The sequence below is a fragment of the Pezoporus flaviventris genome, unplaced genomic scaffold (assembly GCF_033815535.1).
Source record: "Pezoporus flaviventris isolate CSIRO_AGI_PZ_B2104156 unplaced genomic scaffold, CSIRO_AGI_Pfla_v1 ptg000057l, whole genome shotgun sequence".
NCBI lineage: Eukaryota > Metazoa > Chordata > Aves > Psittaciformes > Psittacidae > Pezoporus > Pezoporus flaviventris.
The window spans coordinates 542,858-567,630 of record NW_026892605.1 but is presented as its reverse complement, the minus strand read 5'-3'; the positions used below and the strand labels follow the sequence as shown (position 1 = coordinate 567,630).

Here is a 24,773-nt window from a genome sequence, read left to right as displayed (position 1 = left end):
ATGGAAATAAAAATGGTATAATTTTAAATTACAGTAACTGAGAAATGAAATAATTCAGAAACAGGGAAGTTTTTTTATGAGCAATTTTGGGTGTTTTGAAAGAATCAAGACAATGACCTTGAAAGGCAGAAAGATGATAAAGTCTCTCTTAATACCCACAGGAAATCTTAGCCATTATTTAATCAACAAGGCTGGACAACTTTCTCCAAAGGAGTTGTGAAAAGAGGTGGCAGAGATCCCAGAAGCTGTGCTGCTCAGCTTCAGTAAAATTTGGAAGACTGCAAAAATTGTTAATTTTGTGCCAATTGAAGTTTGCAAGTAGGAGGGCTCAGTAACTTCAGGTCACCTCACAGAGTATCAGTCCTGGGTAAAATAACAAAAAAGCTAAATGCAAATACTGTGGTCATTTGCTTGATACAGAAGTAAGACATGAGAATGTAATTAATGCCAGTCAGTATTGGTTTATGTCTTTGAACATGTAATATTCTTGGACTGTTGCAGGGCATTTAATTTAGTACCATATAATATTCTGCCACATCACTCCCAGTGTTGAGAGAGGACACATTAAATGGGTTAAGAACCTGACTATCAACCCATTTCTAATAAACATCAACAGGCTGTCTTCATCTAAAGGGGCTGTTTCAAGTCAGGCTCTGAAAGACCTGAGACCACTTTATGAACAGCCCCAACTTTCTCAGCCTGTCTTCATACAGGAGGTGCTCCAGTCCCCTGATCATCCTCGTAGCCTCCTCTGGACTTGTTCCAACAGTTCTATGTCCTTTTCTGGTGTCCTCAACATAAAACGTTGACCTACAGTGACCCCCCAAAATTGGCATCTTCTGTAATGCTAAGTTAAAAGAGAGATACTCTAAACATACCATTCTGGCCACTCTGGTGATGGAATAGGGCATACAGATCTAGTGTGTCTCTTCTCCTAAATGTTACTATATATAGCACATACAAAAGAAGAGATGAAATCCACTGGTGGCTGAGAATGGATAGCTATAATCAGAACACATGCCTAATTCTTTTGAAGGATCCTTAGCTTTAAGGATCCTAACTGTAGTATAATTATGCTGCTTTAAAAAGGCTTTAAGGTAGCCTCTTACTCGTCAGAATTACATTCATTAAACACACTGGAATACCCTAACTGTACCATTTTACAGTTCTTTTTATTTGGGAATATAAAATTCTCATGTATCAAATGTGAGAACTCTATGTTCCTGAAAAGACTGAAATGACAATGTTCATCAGAACTATTTTAGGGAAAATACATAGTAAAACCCAGGAGCTGAGCTGTTTATTAAAGAATTAGGCTCCTTTACTAGTTAAAGGGAAAAAACCCCAACCAAGAAAAACACAACAAACCAACCAACCAAACAAAACAACAACAACAAAAAACCCACAAAAAAACCCCACACAAAACAAAAAAGTACTTTCTGGTAAAATACCTACTTCAGTGTTTGTATTTACTGCCCTCTAGCGATGATAGAAGCAGTAGCTATAAATATCTAGGAACGTATCAAACTTTCTTTAGACAAGAAATTCCACAATGTGATCCTCTCATTTTCAACCACACCACAGCAGGGCTTTTATAGGTATCCTCTGCAACTGCAGTATTTTCAATAGATACTCCTGAGCAATTGCACAAGCAACAAAAATTACACCCTATTTCAACCCTTGTTTTGGAGACCACTTGCAATCTTTAAAGACACAATAATCACCGACAGTTTTCTTAAAGGAATGCTTCTGCATAATGATAGAATTGTATGCATATACTGGTTTCTAAAAAAAACTGCAGTAAATGGAAGATGAATTTCAACAAATGCTTTGCTGTTTGTAATATTCTGGTATTTATTAATATTCTCTTTAATTCAATGCTGTCAAAATTACATAAATCTCAAAAAAAAAGCTACCATTAAAAGCTAATTTAGATCAGAGCAAAGTGGATTTGTGTGATGACTCCTGCAGATTTGACAGCAGATTTGAGGCAGCAGTCACCCTAGCACAAAGCAGTAGTGAAGTGTAGCTCACTACGTTCTCTCTCTATACTGCCTGGCAACCAACAAAATCAAATGTGTAACCACAATCCTATTTCATCTGTTAAATTACTATTGTGAACTTGATATGAACAGAAGGCTTCCTAAGTTTTGAGTTTTGCCCTAAAAATATTGATAAAAAAACACCACCTTTACATGGAGATATATATACTTAAAACACCACCATAAAAACACAATACATAACATGTTTTTATGCATGTGTAAATATCTACAGAATACTGATACAAACATACAACACACCTGCATCACAAAGGGAGCTGTGAAACAAGACCAGAGTTGTTTAGATTTCCAGCCTGGAGATGTTTCAAATAAATATCCTGGGTTAAGGCAGTATTTTTTAAATTTAAAATCATGCCTAGATAACTGCAATGTTAGTAGAAATACCTACTCCATTCAGTTAATTCACCGTATCAGCATATTTCAACAGACATGAAACTGATTTGCTCAACATTTCTCTCTCCATATATAAAAGATGCTGGCACACAAATCAAATGTGTGCTCAGCCTGCACTGGACATGAGCTCGGGAAACTTGGAGCAAAACATGATATTCATATTTTTTATATCTATTTGATATGCACAAGTTTACTGCAATTATGCAAGCTATTTTAATGGCACACATCTCTTACTATTACTCCTCCTACCACCTTTGCAGGGAACAATCTAAACCAAATCTTTCAAAACAGCTCCTGGAAGAAACCACAAAATACCACCATAAAGGGCCCTAACTTGGATTCTTTGTAATGATCAGTTCCCTTACAATACCCAGGCAGCAATTTATTTGTTTTAGAATAATGCACATATTTTATAGAAAATATAATTTGGATGGAAAAAAAATGAAAAGAGAAGTTAGTTAATTGCTATTTTGCTTCCAGGCTGCTCAGACTTTAGTGCAACCAAATCTCAAAACCAAGTAGTTCCATACTTCATCAGTATACCAACTCTAAACCATGCCAGACTCCTTTTAGGAAAAGTTCTCTCTTGGAGAAGCAGAACTAAGACTGGTTACATATAGAAGGGTAAAAACATTTACTCCCCTTCCATTGTTATGTATGTATGTTACTTATCTAGGGCGACATACAGGAGAGTGAGTTAGTCATAACAACTCCCAAAATAAAGAAAAAAACAACCCTAAGAGAAAAATAAAACAGACGTGGGACAAACTAAAAAGATTAGACTTCCTCAAAGCTGCATCCACATCCATTCCTCAGTCACATACTTTTGTCCGTATTTGTCTTAGAGATTGCTGCTGGGGTGGATCTGCTACTGCCATGTCTGGTCTTTACCCTCAATTCTTTCCATTACAAACATCCATTCGAGTATTGGGTGTAACACAGCATAACAGCCAATCCACTGCTATTGCCTTCACTTCTTCCCCTTACCCGCCAAAAAGTCTCATCTTTCCTCTTCACCTCCTTCAGGCAAAGTGCAGTGAGAAAGCTGGGTGGAAACCTCAGCCTCAGATCCAGCTGCACATTTTAACTTATACCACAGTTTGGGTTTCACTGAGCTGCCACTTTTTTGTCATGCTTTGAATCTGGACATTTTCAAACAACATACTGATACCCACGCCCCAATTCCTGAAGTGCAGCATCAGACAAGTTTTGTCAGGGCGATTAATGTATAAAACCAGTTAAGTTTTGCTGTAAGTGGAGTCTCAGAGCTGCTCCTATGCTCCTCAGGAGTAAGCTCCTACACTTGATAGACTCTTTAACATGCCTCACAAAAAGCAAAGAAAAAAATAATCTAACTTGAAAGACCAGTGTGATCTAGTATATACACCTCCTTCACATGGCTGTGCCTACTTCAATGCAGCTGGGCTGAGACTCACAGTCCAAAGGCATTTAAGTAAATGTGTCAGAGGTACTGCAGAGAGACAACACTTCAATAATGGACCTAAAATTATGCAATACCAATGTTGAAGGAATGCTACTGTTAATAAAAACTACTGTGCCATGGAGATACATGTGCACTTAGCTCCAGCTAACCAACCATGCCCTGTGGTACAGAAGTTCTGACAACCTGTGTTACCCCAGCTATCGCAACTACAAATGCCTTTTCCGTAGCTTATTTGCGTTAAGTAAGCTACATCAGTGTTAATGCCTTAAAGGATGCTTGTATTACAGCATAATAACACAGTTTAAGCCTTTTCCAAGACAACTTGTGCTAAATCCATAAAGGTATTCACACTAGAGAAAAGATAAAGGTGATTTCTTCTAATATCAAAATGTTCCTCTGTAAGCAAGTATTTTATCATGCAAGTATCTTGAAAAATGAAATGGATTTTATTTTTAAAATCTAAATTCTAATAATTCACTTCTTAATGCATGGAAAAGATTAGGCTTTAAACCTATCTGACAGTTTTTTATCCCTTTTCCTAGCTCATACCCAGTTAACATTTGCCTAGTTAACACTGGCAGTGACATCTTACAGACTCAGTAGGCAAAAAGTAGAAGTAAAAAATTCCAGCTTGCCACCAATTACAGAGGAATACTGCACTTATTCTGTGATCACTCTGCAGATCTCATGCAATTCTTAGGCTGTTACTCGCAAAAAATTTAAAGATACCCAGAAAGAAAAACTTTTGCAGTTTTCCCCTCCTTTTGTCCTTCATGAGGGTGTTTTGTTTCAACATGTGTCCATTTGGGCTAAGAAATAGGCTTGTAATAAAAGGAATATAAAAAGTAGAACAATCTGTATAACTTGTTTATACGTATAGAGGTATGTATATGTACCCTGCAAGTAAATACCTACCCTGTAAGTATCTGCCACAGCACAGCCACAAAAGGAGTTTGTCTCATGTTACTCATTTTTGCAGACAGCTATGTCTAACAAATGTGCAAATGGTAGCAATATTTCACTCACAGAGCTGTGATAGCACATCCACCCTAAGACTGATATGGTTATACCAGCAAAAACTGAGCTTTATGGGTATTGCCTGTTTCACACAGAATACTGGATTGCTATGTAAGGACAAAAAACTGCTTCACTGGTATCCTGGATTAATCATACTTCTATTGTAATGTGACATTATTTTAATGAGGTGTTCCTCCTGCAGACCTGGCCAACCACGTGCTTTAACAGTTCATCAGAAATCTTGTTGAACGGTTGCCATTTCATACTAAAAAGAAATGAGCCTTTTAATCATCTATTTTAAAGCTCCAGACATGCTTAACACACATACTGTTCTTGTGAAAAAGCAAAAATTAAGTATTACTTTTCTTCTTATATGAAAACCAAATATGAGCCAAATTATTTTCTATACTATTGCTCCATTAAAAAAAAAAACAAACCCAAAACACCAAAAAACACACCCCCCCCAAAAAAAAAAAACAGAAAAACAACAACAAAAAAAACCAAACAACCACCAAAAAAACCAAACAAACCCAGAGGGTAAAAGCCATCCTGTGAAACAAAAGCAATGATACCAACAGACAAAGCCAGAGAACTATGGACCGCAAATTAACAGTGCAGTGAGCTCGGTACAGCTCAGATATAAACACACCCTAACAAGTGCCTGTAAATCATCCATAGATACTAACCTTTCAAAAGCAGACTGCAAGTTGTCTCACACAATTTTACTGGTTCAGGCTCCAGTTTTTATTAAACCATGGCTGTTGTACTTCTAACTAAAGCGCATGTGTCATTGATAGTGTCATAGTGTCACTGTTACTTCAAGGAAGAAACTCAGCAAGGGTTATTCACCAAGTAATATTCCTTCCAATGTGTCCCCCATACCTTTCACTTAGATGCTCTAAACATGCTCTAAATCTACGCAGATTCACAAAAAAAAAAAAAATTACGAAGATCTATCCATCCAGAACAGGAGAAACAGCAGCCTCATCCATTTTAACCTTGTCTCATGCATACAGGGGAAGCACACAAAAATTAATGCTTCTGGGTTTGTCCAAGTGAGCTTCTGGTTTTGTTCAAGTGAGCACTTCATGCAAGTGCCCCTAGGTCAAATTAAGCAAACAGTCACTTAACCCAAGTGGTTCCTCGATTAGACATAGACAGGTGTACTGTGAGGTTGCATTTGTGGGTACACATGAGGGAGATGGAGACAAGATAACAAATCCAGGCCAAAGGCAGCTCTGTAGTTTCCTGAACTGCATACTTATTGTCTGTGTGATTTAAACCTCTCTCACAAGAAGTCTCAGTGTTTGCATGAGGAACCTCGTGGTATATTCATGTCTATCAATACTAGTGATTTGCCTCTTACCCCACTTGGTTGGAGAGCCGTAGATGTCTGCATTCCTGGCTGGGGTTTGGCAGGTTCAGACCTGGCCTCTCTGGGGAGGTGCTGACCAAGTGCTGGTAAGGGCGAGCAACACACCCAGGCCCGGCAGCATATGCTCCTTGCTGTCCCATGCCAACACGGAGGAGTTCCTTTGGGTTTGGCAACCCTGTTTAACTTTGTGCTGGAGCAGCACGGCAAGTGCTCTGACTGTCTCAGCTGAGTCTCAGCTGGGCAGCAACCAACAACTGAAAGGCAGCTGAGTAAACAGACTGTTAGCAATCTTCATCTCTAGCTACCAGAGTTCCCACATAGCCTATCATCCATAATGAATGTAGACAGGAAGGAATATAGAAAGTATTGGACTTGCTCAGGAGAGCATGCTCTTGGAAACAGAGCAGCAAGAACAATGACTGAGAGTCAGGTGATGCAACTGGATGCCTGGTTCTTCCACAAGTGCCTGCTTTTTCCGAGCTCAAGATCGGAGCATCCCGACACGTAGGAAGTCAAGGAAGAGGGCCAGGAGACCTGCAGGGCTAAATAGGGAATTGCTGGGTATGCTCAAGTGGAAGAGGTGAGGTTACAGGTCATGGAAGGAGGGGCTGGCCACTTGGGAGGAATATAAGGCTGCTGCTAGAGGATGTAGGAAGGCAGCTAGGATGACTAAGGCCTCCTTAGAATTAAACCTGGCGAGAAGGGTCAAGGACAGCAAAAAGAGCTTTTTCAAATACATGGCAGACAAAACTAACACCAGAGGCAATGCAGGCCCACTGATGAACGGGATGGGTGCCCTGGTGACAGAAGATACAGAGATGGCAGAGTTACTGAATGCCTTCTTTGTCTCTGTCTACTCTGCTGCAGGCAGTCCTGAAGAGCCCTGTACCCCTGAGACCTTAGATGAAGTCAGGTCAACGGAGCGGTTTGCCTTAGTCGATGAGGAATGGGTTAGAGACCAGTTGAGCAATCCGGACATCCATAAATCCATGGGTCCAGATGGGATGCACCTGCGGGTGCTGAGGGAACTGGCGGAAGTCATTGCTAGACCACTCTCCATCATCTTTACCAAGTCTTGGGAAACGGGAGAGGTGCCTGAGGACTGGAGGAAAGCAAATGTCACTCCAGTCTTCAAAAAGGGCAAGAAGGAGGACCCGCGTAACTATAGACCGGTCAGCCTCACCTCCATCCCTGGGAAAGTGATGGAACACCTTATCCTTGGTGCCATCTTAAGGCATATCAAGGATAAGAGGGTTATGAGGGGCAGTCAACATGGCTTCACCAAGGGGAAATCATGCTTGACCAATCTCTTAGCCTTTTATGAGGAAATAACACGGTGGATGGATGATGGCAGAGTGGTGGATGTGGTCTACCTTGACTTCAGCAAAGCATTTGACACAGTCTCCCACAGCATCCTCACAGCTAAATTGAGGAAGTGTGGGCTGGATGATCAGGTAGTGAGGTGGACTGTGAACTGGCTGAAGGAGAGAAGCCAGAGAGTTGTAGTCTATGGGGCGGAGTCTAGTTGGAGGCCTGTAACTAGTGGAGTGCCTCAAGGGTCAGTACTGGGACCGGTATTCAATATATTAATCAACGATTTAGATGAGGGAATTGAGTGTACTATCAGCAAGTTTGCTGATGACACGAAGCTGGGAGGAGTGGCTGACACGCCAGAAGGCTATGCTGCCATCCAGCGAGACCTGGACAGGCTGGAGAGTTGGGCAGGGAATAACTTGATGAAATATAACAAGGGAAAGTGTAGAGTCCTGCATCTGGGCAGGAACAACCCCAGGTTCCAGTATAGGTTGGGGAACGACCTGTTAGAGAGCAGTGTAGGGGAGAGGGACGTGGGGGTCCTAGTGGACGACAGGATGACCATGAGCCAACACTGTGCCCTTGTGGCCAAGAAGGCCAATGGCATCCTGGGGTGTATTAGAAGGGGGGTGGTTAGTAGGTCGAGAGAGGTCCTCCTTCCCCTCTACTCTGCCCTGGTGAGACCCCATCTGGAATATTGTGTCCAGTTCTGGGCCCCTCAGTTCAAGAAGGACAGGGACCTGCTGGAGAGAGTCCAGTGCAGGGCAACGAAGATGATTAAGGGAGTGGAGCATCTCCCTTATGAGGAAAGACTGAGGGAGCTGGGTCTCTATAGTTTGGAGAAGAGGAGACTGAGGGGTGACCTTATTAGTGTATATAAATATATAAAGGGGGAGTGTCACGAGGATGAAGCCAGGCTCTACTCAGTGGCAAACAATGATAGGACAAGGGGTAATGGGTACAAACTGGAACACAAGAGGTTCCACTTAAACTTGAGAAGAAACTTCTTCTCAGTGAGGGTGACAGAGCACTGGAACAGGCTGCCCAGGGAGGTTGTGGAGTCTCCTTCCCTGGAAACATTCAAAACCCGCCTGGACACATTCCTGTGTAACATTATCTAGGTGTTCCTGCTCTGGCAGGGGGATTGGACTAGATGATCTTTTGAGGTCCCTTCCAATCTCTAGCATACTGTGATACTCTGTCCTCTGTCTACTCTGTCACTCTGTCCTGTGAACATTGTTCCTTCCCACCCCACACCATGGACAGTTGTAAGATGGGGGCATTAACCCAGAACCACTCTCATGCTATGTGGCTCACCTAACCTTCAGGCTGGAGCTGCCTCTCACCTTGCCAGCTCAGAGATCGCAGGCTACAGCCAGGAACCCTACCAACAGCCAGTTTTGCACTATGTTTTAGGAAGGTAGGGAGCTGCTGAAGCACAACTCCTATGCCTATTAGTCTCCAACGCAGTCTCATCACATCAGCTGGAAGGGTTTGTAGAAGCCCTTGCACCTGGGTGAATCTCACTTCTTATGGAATTAAACTATCACCGAACAGAGCAGCAGGATTATCTCTAGTATAAACATATGCATTTTTCATTATCTTTGCATAACTGGCTATCAGGTGAGAGGTATCCTTTAAGTAATTGTCCACCTCTTCTTTTTTCCTTTTATACATTTTTTGCATTATTCACAACTGATTTTTCAAATACAGAAAATGTTTTTTAAGCCAACTTTTCTAGAAGAACAAATAGTACAGAATATACAAAGAGTTATCAAAGTTTTCTTGACACATCAATGAACTCACCCTTCAGTAATGTTACTGTGAGCTGCCCCTCAGAAATCCCAGTTGGACAGAGGGGCAATAAATTGACATTTACAAAGAAACATTTTCATTGCTACATCAGTATTTTTTTTTGAAAATGCTCAAATGCATCTTGTATTTAGCACTTACAGTATGTACTGTAACACCATACAGTAATCACCTTCTGTAAACACTGCTTTTACTCAGGGTTTGTAATTGTCGTGGTTTAAACCCACCCAAATTTAAACTAATATTTTATATTCATCAAGACTTAAATGTACATTAGTAATGAATTAATTAATATGCTTTAGCTTTGATAATTTATATTACTTGTAATCTTAGATAGCAAAGCATTAAGGATAATTTTGTTTGAAAAGTAAGATCTCTGTTTGACCAATGTTTAATCCACCGTCAATCATTTTCTTTTCTGAATCCTAAAGTGCAACAAATCCTGCCACTCATGCAAAATTTGAAACCAAAGGTAGACTAATAAAAAGAAATCATGAAAATAACATCACATACTGGAAACTAATTAGGTTCCACTTAACAGAAGTACCTCATTAGATTGGTATATATTCTCTGAAGAGCTTGTAATATGGATAAAACATATGAAGACATTATTCAAATAAAGGATTATCTACTAACATTTCATTATTACTAGATATTTTATCAAGAAACAAGGTAATTTTTGTATTTCAATCCTCTTAAATAGATACTTTTAAGTCTCCACAAAAAAAAAAATCATTATCTCATGGTTTGAAAAACATGTTAAAAATCAAACAAAATCAATAAGCTCTAAATAGATATGGCAACATCTTAATTTCTGGCTTGCATTTTTATTAGTAAGAAAAAGCTGGGAAATTCTGGCTGCTTTTTGCCTATTTACATACACTGTTTGGAGCAGCTGGAGAAGCTCTGAACAGTACATGAAACACTGGAGGGACCTCTGCAGATGCAAGAAGAACATTGGTCTATTCATTTATGTGGGGGCTCACACATATATAAAAACCCATTTCTGAAGTCTGGACAGAAACATTAAAAAGGCTCACAGTCCACAACAAATTAAACTTCCTCCAGGCCTCCAAAGCCTGTGTTTAACAGTCAGTTCTACTAACTCTTTATCAAAGTGATAACAATGCTAATAAAATGAGCTATGGGATCCATCCATAGCATGATGAAGTACTTGTAAAGTTCTCACTAGCTCCAGTAGGCATTAATTAGATCAAGTTCCAGTTGAATATGAACAAACTGTTCCACATGCTTCAGGCAACGGGAGTAATGCTCTACCTTCCAGCCCCTACAATGCCATACTTTTGCTCAATCACCAAGCCAAGAGAACAAAACTGAAAGGGTTTAACAAGTGTAGTTCACCTGTTTAGGACTGCACAGTTAACAAGGGCATTCATGTATTGCCTCAGCCAATTTCTACTAAAAATGAGATATGATGCAACCTTTGATAACTTCAGTGATTTTAATTTTCATACTCCAAAAGACTGAAATGCCTATTTATATATGCTTAATTTGCTGGTACATGTGTAAAAAAGTGTATTCTTTTTATTCCTGCAGTTCTATTTTATCCCATCAGCACAGTTATATTTTGTATCGTTATACTATTCTTATAACCAATCTAACTTTCACACCTTTGTGAAATAAGTATCTGAATACTTGTTATATTCATGACCACCAAAGAAAAATCATTATTCCCAGATGCCAAGATTTGTTTCTGCACAAGTTTTCCAGAGCACTTTGTCTTCTTGTACTTAAAATTTATTCATTCCATTTTAAAACTCAAGTTCTGTAAGCAGGGATGTACTGAAAGCTGTGCTAGAAATGCCAACCTCTATGTAACAATCAACTGCATTATCTTCACAATGGTGAGTTTTAAAAGTTTTCCTGTAATACCTTCTGAAACCTTCTCAGAAACAACCAAAAAAAGCTGCAGAAAATACCCCAGCTAGAAAATGTGCATATTTGCTTTTACTGATGCAAAGAAAAGAGGAAAAAGCAACTAATGACCAAATTATGAAATGCAATCTTATATGGGTCCAGTATTCAGACATACAAAACTTTGGCTATGCTTCATAGTACAAGAAAAATACAGTCATTTTACTGAGAAATCTGAGCTCTGGGCTTTAAAGTTCATGCAGCCTAAGATATTTTCTATGATTTGGCAAATAATTCATCACATTATTTCAGGAGTGAATGTGATTATTAATTTTCCATATAAACTTTCCAATGCAAGGGAAAAATAATTTAATTTAAAGATGCTCTCACATAATTTAAGATTTTGGGTTTGTTTGTTTGTTGTAAACTGTCTTCTTGCAAGTAGTGCATTTCAGAAAACCTCTGATATGCACATACAGAATAGCTTTGTAAATCCAGCAAAGATACTTTCTGGTTTCTTGTTGAACCACGCTATCCTGCACTGACTCTAAAATGCCACCCTCCTCTCTACTTGTTGCTATGGACACTCCATACGTCAGGCTTGCATTTTTTTGCCCCAGACATGTTTGTTTATGACAGGCCTACGTGCTTCCTATTACAGTGCCTGCATCAGCACGGCATGCATTCACAGCAGCAACAGGAGCTGGCTGTGATCAGCATGCAACACAGGACAGAGATACTGAGAAATCTGAGCATGCTTCCTCCAACACCACAAGGGGGTTGCTTTGATACACATTACATGACATGCAAACAACACAGCCAGAGTTGGCTGAAGTCCTTTTAACTCTGGTTTTCTGTGGCAGGAAAAGCTCAATACAGATAAGCTCATGCTAAAGAGAGAATCCCAGGGAACCACATATTTAGAAAACAAAATATATACTGCATTTTGCAATGTCTCAGGTAGCACTTCTCTGTTGCCCTAGCTCTGTGATGCTGCTATTGAGTATCAAAGAGGCAATCATTCTAACTCATATAACGAAGTTAAACAGATCTTTACAAACCTGCTCATCATTAACTTTCAAATGTAATGCTAGTATTTTATAGCTTGTTTCATTAATTTTACACACTAAACTGAAAACTTTTTGTCTGTTTCATGTGTATTTGTAGGGGAGGTCAGTCCCTTTGTGCACAGGGAAAACATGGCCAAAACCAAAGGTGTGGGAACTCATACTACCCACATATCTCTTCTAAGGTATCAGGGCTTACCCACCATACAGTAGGAAACAAGGTCACCAATGCCACATTTGTGGCAATAAAGCTTACCAACAATAACCAAAGATTCATGATACTACTCACATAGCCAAGAATACAAGCCACCTGAAACCCAGCAGTAGCAATATCATTTGCAGAAGTTCCCAACTAAGCAAAACTTTCTTCTCAAAAAAAAAAAAAACAAAAAAAAAACAAAACAAAACCAACAAACCCACAAAGAAAGAAAAAAGAATCACTAAATCTTTAAAAAATAAAAATTCAAATGTTCCTTGTGTTTGCCATTACACAGTTCAATGAAGTTTGGCAAATTCCAAGCACAAGAAAAATAAATTAACTGCTCAAACAATTGCATGAATAAAAAGTCCATTTTTCTAGTCCATCTTGTCCAGTTTTCATTAAAACATACTCAAATCCACATTGTCTACTTGGCAGCCTACTTTCTAGTTGTTTCTGTTCTGCAAACTCTTGCTCTATTAATGAAACAATACTATCTTGCTATTTCTTTCATTCTTACACTAACCCTTATTGTGCCTTCTGCTCACCACTCTTTTCTGCTGGAGCTGGATTACTTTTTCAGTAAACACTGCTAAAGAGCACAGCCACAATGTCACCTTGCTGTTTAAGCCTTCTTTGTTCAGATTGCCTCTGAAAACTAACAACTGCTTCCATATGTCAGTGAGTACACACGAATCGTATCCTCACTTAGCGAAAGTTACACTGTATTTAGACCACACTTTGAAGCTCTAATGTATTATGAAAATCATTGTTTCTACATATAAGAAACCTTCACGGAGAGCTACCTTTCAGTTTATATTTTACAGCATCTGTTATACACTGATACCTTGAGAAAGAGTAAGAAAAAAGAAACTTCATTTCTAGGCTCTGCAGTTACAGTAACTTTCAGTGCCAACTGTTGCAGTGCTGCCTTCCTGAATATACTCACTGGTTTTAGCATACAACAAGAGAAGAGTATTTTATGATAAAATTCTACCTATCCACTTGGTGGTCCTCCTCTTAAAATCTGAAATGATAATTAAAATATCAGTATTGTTAACCATTCTGTTCTTGGCCGTTACAGTAGGTATGTCTGTTACAACTGTTCATTCTGAATCACAAAAATCAAGTTTATGAGAACAGCAGCAGCTCAACTGGCAGCATAAGGTGGTCTGTAATTCTGGGTGAAACTATTGCATTAAGGCTGCACAGCCAACCTTGGCCATAAGAAGATCAGATGGTCTGGCTTAAATACATTAACACCTGCTTGAACAGGTCCTTTCAATTATGTAAACCAATTCAATTAAAACCCACACATCATTACATCCATCAAAAATGTTCCTGGCCTTATGTATCTGAGGAATTGTTACAAGGTTGTCATTAACCTTGTAATAAATATTAATTTCCTCTACATGTACATATACTTTTTGTTTAAGGTCTAGTTGTTTATTCCAGAACAAAATGAACACTGACTTTGTTTTGATTACTTTATGTGACTGAAAAACTTGCTTGTAAATTTCTTCAAAAAGGCAAACTTCAGCAGGAAAGAAGATTTCACTGGTTTGCATATGGTGCTTTATGAACACAGGCAAGTAAAAGTTACCATTAATACACGAGGCAGAATAGTAGAGGTGCTTGAAAGCCAGCCTGGACGCATGCACATTAAAGTAATTGCTGCCTCATTAACTTTTTTGCCAGTGTCTAGTGTTGATGAGAGTGGACTGCATTCTGATGTTCATGAAACCTGCTAACGATCTTTCCACCTGGAAAAACCTAACTTGCTTTCTCTCCCAAAACAAAACCAACAGCAAAATTGCACAAAAGAGCAGCCTTTTCTATAGCAGGTATGAGTGGAGCATTTATTTAAATGTTGTCTTGCTGAGGGATCTTAAAGAGGCATTCAGTCAGCTCAATCTCATTAGCTAATCATGTATCAGTGGGTTACAACTTAATTAATAGAAGTAGCAAGCTCTTTAAATTTTATTTGTGGATAATCTTGTAAACAGGCCCTGCACATCAGCTTAATTCAGTGTTGCTCTGCTGCTTGTGATTTACAGCATTTTGTCTGCGCAGCTCCGTCTCAACACTCGGAGCAGGCAAGCCGAGCCAACAATAGGCAGAGCTTGCTCTAGCCCAACAGCGTCCCTCTTGGTTGGAGACAAAGCGGCAGTCTCCATCGCAGCACAGCTCCACCACCAGGCACCTAGCAGAGGAGCCACAAGGAAGCTGCAGGTGAACTGCTCAGAAGCGAGCCCCCAGCTCAACAGCGGGTGCTGGCCGCTGTCCTACTCACACGGTTTCAAGGCAGGATGAGTAGCATCACTTTCCATCACGCCTTAGTTTGCTTACATTCTGTTTTGTAGCTACACAGCGGACTTGCTGCAGTTAACTAGAACTAGGACTGATCACTTTCTACTGAGATATGCTCTATTTCTGGGACAGATCCAGGACATATCCATCCATTGCACATGTAATTCTATGCTAGGTCTCCTAAACATGGAAAGTTTTGGCAGATGATACCAAAACCCCTACTTACATAACTGAGACAGGAGAACAGTTTCTTAGCACAGTTTCTTTATGACACAGTGGCTTTTCAGTGAACACCACATTCATTGCACCAGCACTTCATATAATAGCAAAGGCTTCCTCCTATTGGAAAGAAAACTTAGAAAAAAGAAAAAATGGCTACTACTCTCCCAAATGCTTTTTATCTTGCTGCATAACCTTGACTACAGCATGACCTTACAGCATGACCTTGATAATCTTACAACCTTGATTACAGTAGCATGCTACTGTACACACACTGCATGAGTTCTTGGGTCTGAATACTGTCACAAGCAGTCATAAGTATTTAGACAGTTAACATGCCTTTCAGTGGCCATGAATTCCATCTTTATTACTGAGCACAGACTTAAGAAATACTCAGGTCCTTGAATCCTTTTTGAAATAAAACCTTTGGAAAAAGGAAAATTAGGGGTTTTTGTAAATGCCACAAATAGGCACATCTATGTTTGCATTTTAATTTCAAATAATTCAACTACTGGAAAAAAAAGTTGTAATTTACAAATTCTCTATTGACGGTTGAAAGTAAAGTTATTTTCCCCACAGCAAGTCCTAGATACTTACTCCGCAACATTTTGTCCATACTATACGACTATGCTAGAAGAAAAGAATCTTTCATACTGTAGCATTTCCTATAATTAAAGAGCCTACAAAAAGGGCTGTTTGTGAGTTGGTATGGAGCATTTGCTTATACTGATGGAAAAACTTATTCAGTAATTAGTGACTGGAAAGCTATGCACTCCTAGAAGTATCTGCAAAGCTGGAAAGTGTTAAATTGTAGCAACTCTTAGAGAGGCATCATTCCACTTTATGCAGCTCTCACATAAGGACTTTTTAAGCAGCAGGAAATGAGAGATGTAGAAATCAATTATTTAAAAAAAAAAAAATTAATTACAGAATGAATCTGTGAGATTAAGGGCTGCAAACTTGTTTTCGGTCCTTGAAATGACAATGTTCTTTGCATTGACCAGTATGGGTCAACTTTAGGCTCCTTTCCACTGACACAGAGCAGGATGGCCCGTGTTGTGTACTTCCAACTGAGAACAGTGACAACAAACAGAACAGCCTTAGTCTACCACCCAGTTTCGATGTTTCCAAAGCACAAATGCCCGCTCATCATGGCCCAGGGAGGCAAACGTCTGCCATCATTTACCCACACAAGGAGACAGTGCTGCTCACAAAAGAACACCTTGACCCTCATCCACCATGTTTGCTTCTTTCTTAGCAACAGACCTACAGCTCTATCATACCACCAAACTCCCCACTTAATATCTTGGAATCATAGAATGGTTGGGGTTGGAAAGCACCTTAGGATCATCAAGTTCCAACCCCCTGCTATGGGCAGGGATACCACACACTAGATAGACCATGTCACTCAGGGCTCTGTCCAATCTGGTGTTGAACACTGCCACGGATGAAGCATTCACAACCTCCCTGGGCAACCCATTCCAGTGCCTCACCACCCTCACAGTAAAGAACTTCTTCCTTGTATCTAACCTGAACTTCCCCTGTTTAAGCTTAAGCTCATTACCCCTTGTCCTATCACTACAGTCTCTGATGAAGAGTCCCACTCTGGCATCCTTTGGGCCCCCTTCAGATATTGGTAGGCTGCTTAAGAGGTCTCCATGCAGCCTTCTTTTGTCCAGGCTGAACAGCCCCAACTTTCTCAGCCTGTCTTCATACAGGAGGTGCTCCAGCCCCCTGATCATCCTCGTGGCACCAGAACTGCACACAGTGCCCCCAGGTCTCACGAGAGCAGAATAGAGGGGCAGGATCACCTCCTTCGACCTGCTGGTCACGCTCCTTTTGATGCAGCCCAGGATACAGTTGGCTTTCTGGGCTGCAAGCGCACACTGAAGCTGGCTCACATTAAGTTTCTCATTGACCAACAACCCTAAGTCCTTCTCTGCAGGGCTGCTTTGAATCTCTTCTCTGCCCAACCTGTAGCTGTGCCTGGGATTGCCCTTACCCAGGTGTAGGACCTTGCAGTTTGCTTTGTTGAATATTATGAGGTTGACATGGGCCACCTCTCAAGCATGTCAAGGTCCCTCAGGATGCCATCCCTCCATATGCTTTTTCTCATTTAGCAGCAACCAAACAGTGCCTATGGAAGTAGCACACATTTACACAAAACAGATTCAGCCACTGCCAAAATGGCACTAAGACTTCATACACTTGTTTCTGGGAAGATGGAAGTGTTCATAAGCAGTAAAGAGGGGTTTGTGTAAGCCATCTGCACAAGAGCAAGTTCTACACATTATCTCGCTGCAGCATGTCCTTGTGTAATACAGCCAGCAAAGTGCCATGTCCTGGTTATATACATACACACCTCAGTCACCACTGTGGTAACCCAAGGGCAAGTCTGCTGTTCTCCGAAGCATGACTAGTCTTACATGGGAGAAAGTAACGTTAGCATAGGGCACTGCACTCCAGTCCAGAGGTCCTTTTGGGCTGGCTTCAATGCACAAAAAGGGAGAAGTGTGCTTTGGAAGGCAGTCCTTCCTTACCTCCACAATTTTCTTTTCCTTTTCTCTTGTTATGAAGGACAAGAAAAGCAGAGAACCTGCACAAATATGCATGAATTCTAATTCAGGGTCACCAAGTACCAATATCCCTTTACTCAGTATAAACTAATCCTCAATGAATAAAAAAAAAAATCCTGATGCTGCACTCTCTTTTTCTTACCAACAGCTGCCCCTTAATTATAATCTTCACCAAAAGCAGCACTCTAAAGAGCTAACAAAATCCTCGTATTTTCCTAGAAAGATCTGGGAACACAAGAACCAATTAAACCATCACACCAGCCAGCCAAGTGGAAGGCATTGCCAAATGTTATGTAACAGGACTGTCACACAGCAAACTCCAGGTTTTTCATCTGGCTATCCAAACTCTTCAAACCTGACAAGCAAAAGAGAGATGCTGCTTGCTCTGCAACAATTTACTCACAACTAATTTCTCTTTCCTACTGTTACGTTTTCAGCACGTATTTCTCATATGCAACAGGTGAAACCCAAGAGAATGACTAATGTTTAAATCCTCTTAAATGGATATGACAACGTTATCCTGTTTTTTAATGGGAAACAGGTCACTAATCACCGGCTATGGCAGAAGAGGATACAGTTTTACTCTGGCTGAGCTTCCACATTTGGAAAAAATATTGCAAAATTTATGCTCTTTTTGTGTAATTTCTGAAGACAAACTCCTAACCATGCGATGAACCTGTCCCCAAAGGTGGCAGCAAGATCTAAAAAAAAGACAATGCTAAAAACTAGTCTGTTAATAAAACACTGAGCCAGTGTCATGAGCCATGTTTATCAGTTCTAGACTCAGCCTACCTCAGCTCCTGCAAAATCACTAACTACTGCAACAACTGATCTTTTCCAGAGAGAAGGCAAAGATAAAACAGATGAATGGACTCAATTAGGGGTCAGAGCCTGCCGTCAGCTCCATATATTCTGGGCACAGGGAAACCCGGAATGCTGCTGTCAGCCTGAAAGGCTGGAACTGTCTTCTGGCCCCACTCCTGTCACCCCAGTGAGGGTCACATGGGAATGCGGGCAGCAGGACTCTCCCCTGTCCCTCAGAAAACCCAAAGGTAACTCACTACTACTGTTCAAAGCTTGTTAGGGAATTTATAACATGATCTATTATTTGAACTAAAAAATTACTTTAGCCTCATTCTTTTCCCAGATAGCACATTAGTCAGTCCCCCCTTGCCTGTCTGAGCTTTTTAGAACCACAAAGAAGTAAAGGAAAAAATACTTTTTAGCATGGGAAAAAGTGATCACAATAAAGCTTAAACTGGCAAGGGACTTCCAAGAGTGAATGTGAAAGTAACTGAACAGATTTCAAGTTGTCTTTGTTTCCGTCAAATGTGATTTTAGTTTACATTGAATATTTACAGGTAGGTAATTAAAATAAAGTAGCATTAAGATTATTGTTTGAGTGTATGTAATGGGTGACAAGTACAGGACCATAAACACAAACCAAAATCCTGCTAACATTTGTGCAGAGTGTTACATTAGCATTCTTTGGAAGTTAGTTAGTTGATAACATTGATAGTTTGGGCATCTTAAAAGCACTCAAGCTCAGAAAGGTTTTTTAATAGTAACCAGAACTAATGACTGTTTGTAAATACTTCTGCTTTAACCAGTGAGCATTTGCACATACTGGCATGCAAGCTGGATAACCAAAGTTAGTTTATACTTAGGAAATTCCACAGTTAACATGGTCTAACTGGATAAAACCTGATTTTCTTACCTTTGATACAAAAAAAAAAAGAAAGCTTTCTGGCTAACAGGCGTTCACCTAAGTTTGTGGTGGGAAATAAATACCCCATACTTTTTCCAAATTCTTCCTCATTACTGTTTTTCAGCAAACCCTGCAAAAATGCAGTCATCTGCAGTAGACTTAAAACCAAAACAAAAGCAAGATGGAATTGAAACTTTTTGCATGTCTAAAATCAGATACTCAGACACACAAAAGCAACACACTAGAGATGTTTGCACATGATGACAGAAGTGATACTCTTGCACATCGGTTTCATTATAAGTATGCCTTCATGTTTGACTAATCTACAATTAATGTTGTCCAGCAGAAAGTGGTTGCTACTTCTTTATTATTGGCATTCTTCATTTATTGTCTGCCTAAGAATAGCTCTCCGATCCAGAATCAGGGACTTAAACTTGGTACTGTCAAACGACATATTAGAAGAAGATAGTTATTATCCCAGACAACTTAAAATCTATTCATTTTTACTTTAATCTTGTTTGATAGGAAAGAGAAAGGGGGAGGAGGGAATGTTAGTCATTAAAAAAGGCAAATTATTTAAAAAATGCAAAACATTACTCTGCAGCCTCAATATCTTCAGAAAATCTTTGTGCAAGTGTATCAATGGGTACCTATGTTAGAAATCACAATCAGCAAGCTAGGACCCACTTAAAATCTGTTTTTCAACTACACACAATTCAGTTTAGCAGAAACTGATACGAGTTAGCATCTCTGGAAATCACAACTGTTAAACAGAGGCATACAATTATGCCTTGGAATCTTATATTTTCCCAACATGAATTTATTTCTGCTCAAGTAAACATCAGGCAGAAAAACACAATAAAGCTACAGTCCACTGATGTTAGACTATACTAGCAGTACATGGTATAGAAAAATCATAAAGTTTTCAGAAACTTCTGCTTCTAAAAAGAAGCCAGGATTCTCTTGTAAATACCCAATTCGAGAAGCTGGTAATTTAAGAAAACACCAAGTATTACAAATATAACAATATTATAACAAATTCTAATACTTTTAAATACTATGTCTTTTTGAAATCAGATTTGTTTATGAGCTATGCCAACAGGTGCATCACAGACCTATCCACCATTTACTACACTTGCAATGGTTTCACACACTTTGAAATCTTATCAGAGGGATGGCTGGGAAAGGGGACATCATTTGGATATTGCAGTTATCCTGGTATAAATTCAGTAGCTAAGCACTGTGGCTTGCTTCCCACAGTACCAACCTAGGGCATGTTTTCAAATGATTTTGGGGTTTTACTTAATGTCACAACATGCTGGGGCTTATCCAGAGGCTGCTAAGAGTACCCCAAGCCTACTGCTTCAAGCAATTTTAAATGGGGAAAAGAAGGATCTTCTTGTGTACCTGCTTCATCCCACTTGTCATGTAAAGCTTTGAGCTGACATGTCAGACTACTGCTAACTGAGAGCAAGGGGCATTTAAACAAAATAAATACCCTTCAACTGGGATATGCTAACGCAAGTCCTATGCAGGCATTACTAACAGTAAGGGGATTCCACACAGATGCAGTCAATGGCTCATACTGCCTACTCACTGCACAGAGAGGAACTGGAGATAGGGATCACTCCCTAGCCTACTTCAGGTGTTCAGGACACCCAGTCCTGTTTCCTCCCTGGATTTTTTTTTCCCTGTACTATGGCAGCCTTTGCATAAGGGGCAAAAGATCTTACCTAGTGCAGAGCTGAATTCTGGCATCACCCCTTATGCCTCTCACCTATTCACATCTATAAGGAAAACTAACACTAATTAAAATGTTGTTATACATAAATAAAAGGAGGGGGAGATAAATAAGGGAAGTACCTGAGAGGATGGGCTGGGAAACAAAACAAGAAAATCCTCAATGATGCAGGCTAGTTCTTAGTGAAACCCAGAGAAAGGGAATGGGGGAGACAAGGCGAGAAGCCATGTTCTAGACCAATAACACCACTTTTCCTGCTTTTCTTATCTGATTTAACAAGACTTTCTCTGAGGATAGAGAACTGGGTACTCTGGAATATTCACTGCCGTACTGAAGTCTATGTCCTCATTCTTTACCAAAGTTTCTCTCCTTCAGTTTCTCTATAAACTAAAATAATATAGTTTATACATATGCCTCACTGAGATGTCACAGTTCACATTTATATTACAACACGAGGTGTTGTATTAATACCAGGTCAGAACAACCAGAAATAAAATCATTTAGAACAACCTGTTACACACCTACAATTAACATCCTCTGGCATTAAATTCTCTCACATTAGTATACAGACTTGATGGTTTATATTCAGGACTGCTCACAGTAGGTTACTGGCACTGGTTTACTTCTCCTAATTTCTTAAAAAAATCCCAAACAAACAAAACCACTGAAAAATGTCACAGATTTATATACAAGGGTACAGACTCCCCCAAACAGGGGGGGTAAAAGTTTACCTTAAGAAGTAAGTATGACCTGCAAAACCAAACAGCAGCTATTACTTTCCAATATTGTAATTCCGTGCTCTTCCTAAATATTGCAACACGAAACACTAAATAACAATGAAGTGCTTTAGACATATACATCCATATTTGATACATCAAGCAGACTGAGGCAATATAAAAGTTACTGCAATGCAAAAAAAAAAAAAAAAAAAGTTCAGTTCCAATGTAAAGCTTGGCATCATTCTTATTTGCCTTTAAATTAACTACGACAACTAGGCTTGCTGTGCATCCCGCGTCGATCCCTTGTCTGCATGATCTTATGTTGGAAACAAGATGAAAAGCTTTTTTTGAATCACATTTTCTTTTTCATTTGAATAAACGTGTGAAGAATGTTTATCTTGTAACCTATGGCAAAACAATTCTTTAACTAGTTCAAACAAATACAAACAAAACATAGTATCAGATGTAGCACCTTTGTGTTTATTTTACGATGCAAAGCAGTTGCCATGTTTTATTCTAAAAACAGATCCTCTTCAGGTAAAAATCTGAATATACTTGGCAAAACTTAAGACACATAGATTTGTGATTAGTTTATCTTACCTAAAACCAGCTCGCCTTCATTGTTCATAAAACGGACTACCTATCTGTTATACAGACATAATAAATAAACCCTTGAAAAAAAGTTCTTGTGAAATAATGGCTTCACAGACACCACAAGTGAGGGAACTGATAGGCGTTAAACTTGTTAGCAAGGAAAGATCAGGCTCTACATGTAGGTCTGATCTCACTCCATTTGAAAACAAAGTCCCTAGATTCAAACAGTGCTAAAAACAGAGAGACTCCTAAATTCTTGACTTTGTAACTTGCAGGTACATATACAATATGCCCTGAATAATGAAATTTTTCAACCTGGCAATAAAAACTGAGAACACAGTTCTGAGAAGAGGCCAGTGCCAGGTAGGTAAGTCTTAAAGCAGCAATTTAATTGCTGCTAAATGTTTCTAAATAGAAGAAAAGCAGAAGGGTTATTATATTATGGTACTAAACCAAACAAAAGGGCAAACACCTCACATCTTTCTCACATAGTTAAACATGGACTTAAAACAGTAGATATTTGGTAAGGGCAGTCAAAGCAAGATAGCAGAATTTTATGAAGGCATAAACTGAGACAAAACTATCTATTATTTAGATTAGATAATAAGAATAAATTTTTGACCATGAGGGTGTTAAGACACTGGAACAGGCTTCCTGGAGAAGCTGTGGCTGCCCCCTCCCTGACAGTGTTCAAGTCCAGGTTAGACGGGGCTTTTGAGCAACCTAGTATAGTGGAAGATGCCATTGCCTGTGGCAGGGGCTTGGAACTAGGTGAGTTTTAAGGTCCCTTCCAACCGGAACTTTTTTACGATTTTATGATTATTTTCTGACTTTACAAAACATACTAATTGGAACCAAAATGGTTAAAAGGTTCTAAAATATAGATTATCGGCTGCTTCTGCAGACTTAAGACAGGCAAAACCAGCCTATTAAAACTTTCTTTTTGGCTCTTATTGAGCATGTAGCTCCACAAATACTCAGTTGACGACAAATAAAAATTAAATTATGAAGCAAGGCACCAGGTTTATTAGTTCAGCTTTAAAAATTACCTTCAGGAACATAGCAACATATGGTTTGCAAACCAAAATCAAGAAATAAAGTGTACTTACGAATGGACCACGTGCAAATTCATATTTCAGACTGCAAAACACAGAGATCACAGCAGATACCAGCACACAGTCCCTGGCTAGCACGCACCCTCAGCTGACAGCAAAGGCGCACTCTCAGAAACACACCTCTGGGTCTGGGCACCTATCGTGACTACTGTGATGGCCTGTCGTTTCTGAGCGTGTTCTTTTACAGCAAATACTGTTAACATTACTGTTTGCAGCTAAGACTTAGCCTGAAGCTCCCCTTGGATCAAGAACTATATCACCTTTTTGATGCTACTTTCTACACCGTTTTCTAGGAGCAATCCCTAGTTATGAATGGGATGCAGTGAAAAGAAAGAGCAAGTGACAGGATTACCACAAGCCCCCCAAAACGATGTCCTCCTGGTTTTAAATCGAGACACAGAGGGGAACGGTGCATCTTGTCACGATCTGCATCACAACTTGTTTCACAACTTGTGAAACTGGAGAAAACTGCATAAAGCACAGCAAAAGCCCGCCCCTGCACCCGGCTGCGCACAGGGAGCCTGTCACCTCCCGCGGCAAGCTCCTCAGCTCGGTGCTGCCCCGTTTAACGAGCCCCCTCCTGCCGACCCGGGCTGCGCGACGGGGGACCCCCTGGGCTGCGTCTGCGGTCCGCCTTCCCCCCCACCCCGCACACGGAACAGCCGGGGCCGGGGGCTCCCACCTTGTTCGAAGCCATTTCGCTGACGGAGTGCCTGGTCTGCAGGGTCTCCAGCTGGTCGAGGCACCAGTCCAGTTCCTCCAGGGTCTCGCTGGCCAGTTTTTGGTAGGCCTCCTCTGCGAAGAGACAGGGAAAGGCGCACTGAGCTCGCAAGCGTTTCACTGGGCTAACAGCTAGCTCTAGTGGGTCCATGCTCCGCTGCCTGGTGCCCACACACGAGAGCTGCTCCCTCATACTGTCAGCCCGGGCAGCGAGCAGAGCGGCGCAGCGCTCCGTCTCGGAGCCACCGAATCGGCGAGCACCTGCGCAGGCAGAAACTTTGCTCCGGCCGCGCTCGCCGCCCGCCTCCCTTCCCTTCCCTTCCTACCCTCCCTTCTCTTCCTTTCCCTCTCCCGCCCCGGGGCTGCTTCGCCGCCCCCTCGCGGGCAGCGCCAAGCGCCGAGCTCCGCGGGCGCGCACGGCTCCGCGGGTTGGGGTAGGTGAATGAGCGCAGCCAAGAGTCTGCGACCACCGCGCCCCCTGCTTCGGCTGCTTCGGCTGCTCCGGCTGCTTCGCC

The 24,773-nt window shown here is 40.6% G+C and overlaps 1 protein-coding gene across 3 annotated transcripts in view; it reads right to left on the bottom strand.

The window, feature by feature from the left end:
* Positions 1 to 24,773, bottom strand: part of LOC133277500 (cAMP-specific 3',5'-cyclic phosphodiesterase 4D) — a 280,131-nt gene that overhangs the window by 22,246 nt on the left and 233,112 nt on the right. For all 3 annotated transcript variants that reach the window (XM_061469351.1, XM_061469350.1, XM_061469349.1), the window contains exon 6: positions 24,221 to 24,333. In XM_061469351.1, coding sequence (XP_061325335.1) covers positions 24,221 to 24,333 — 113 coding nt within the window. The remainder of the gene's footprint in view (positions 1 to 24,220; positions 24,334 to 24,773) is intronic.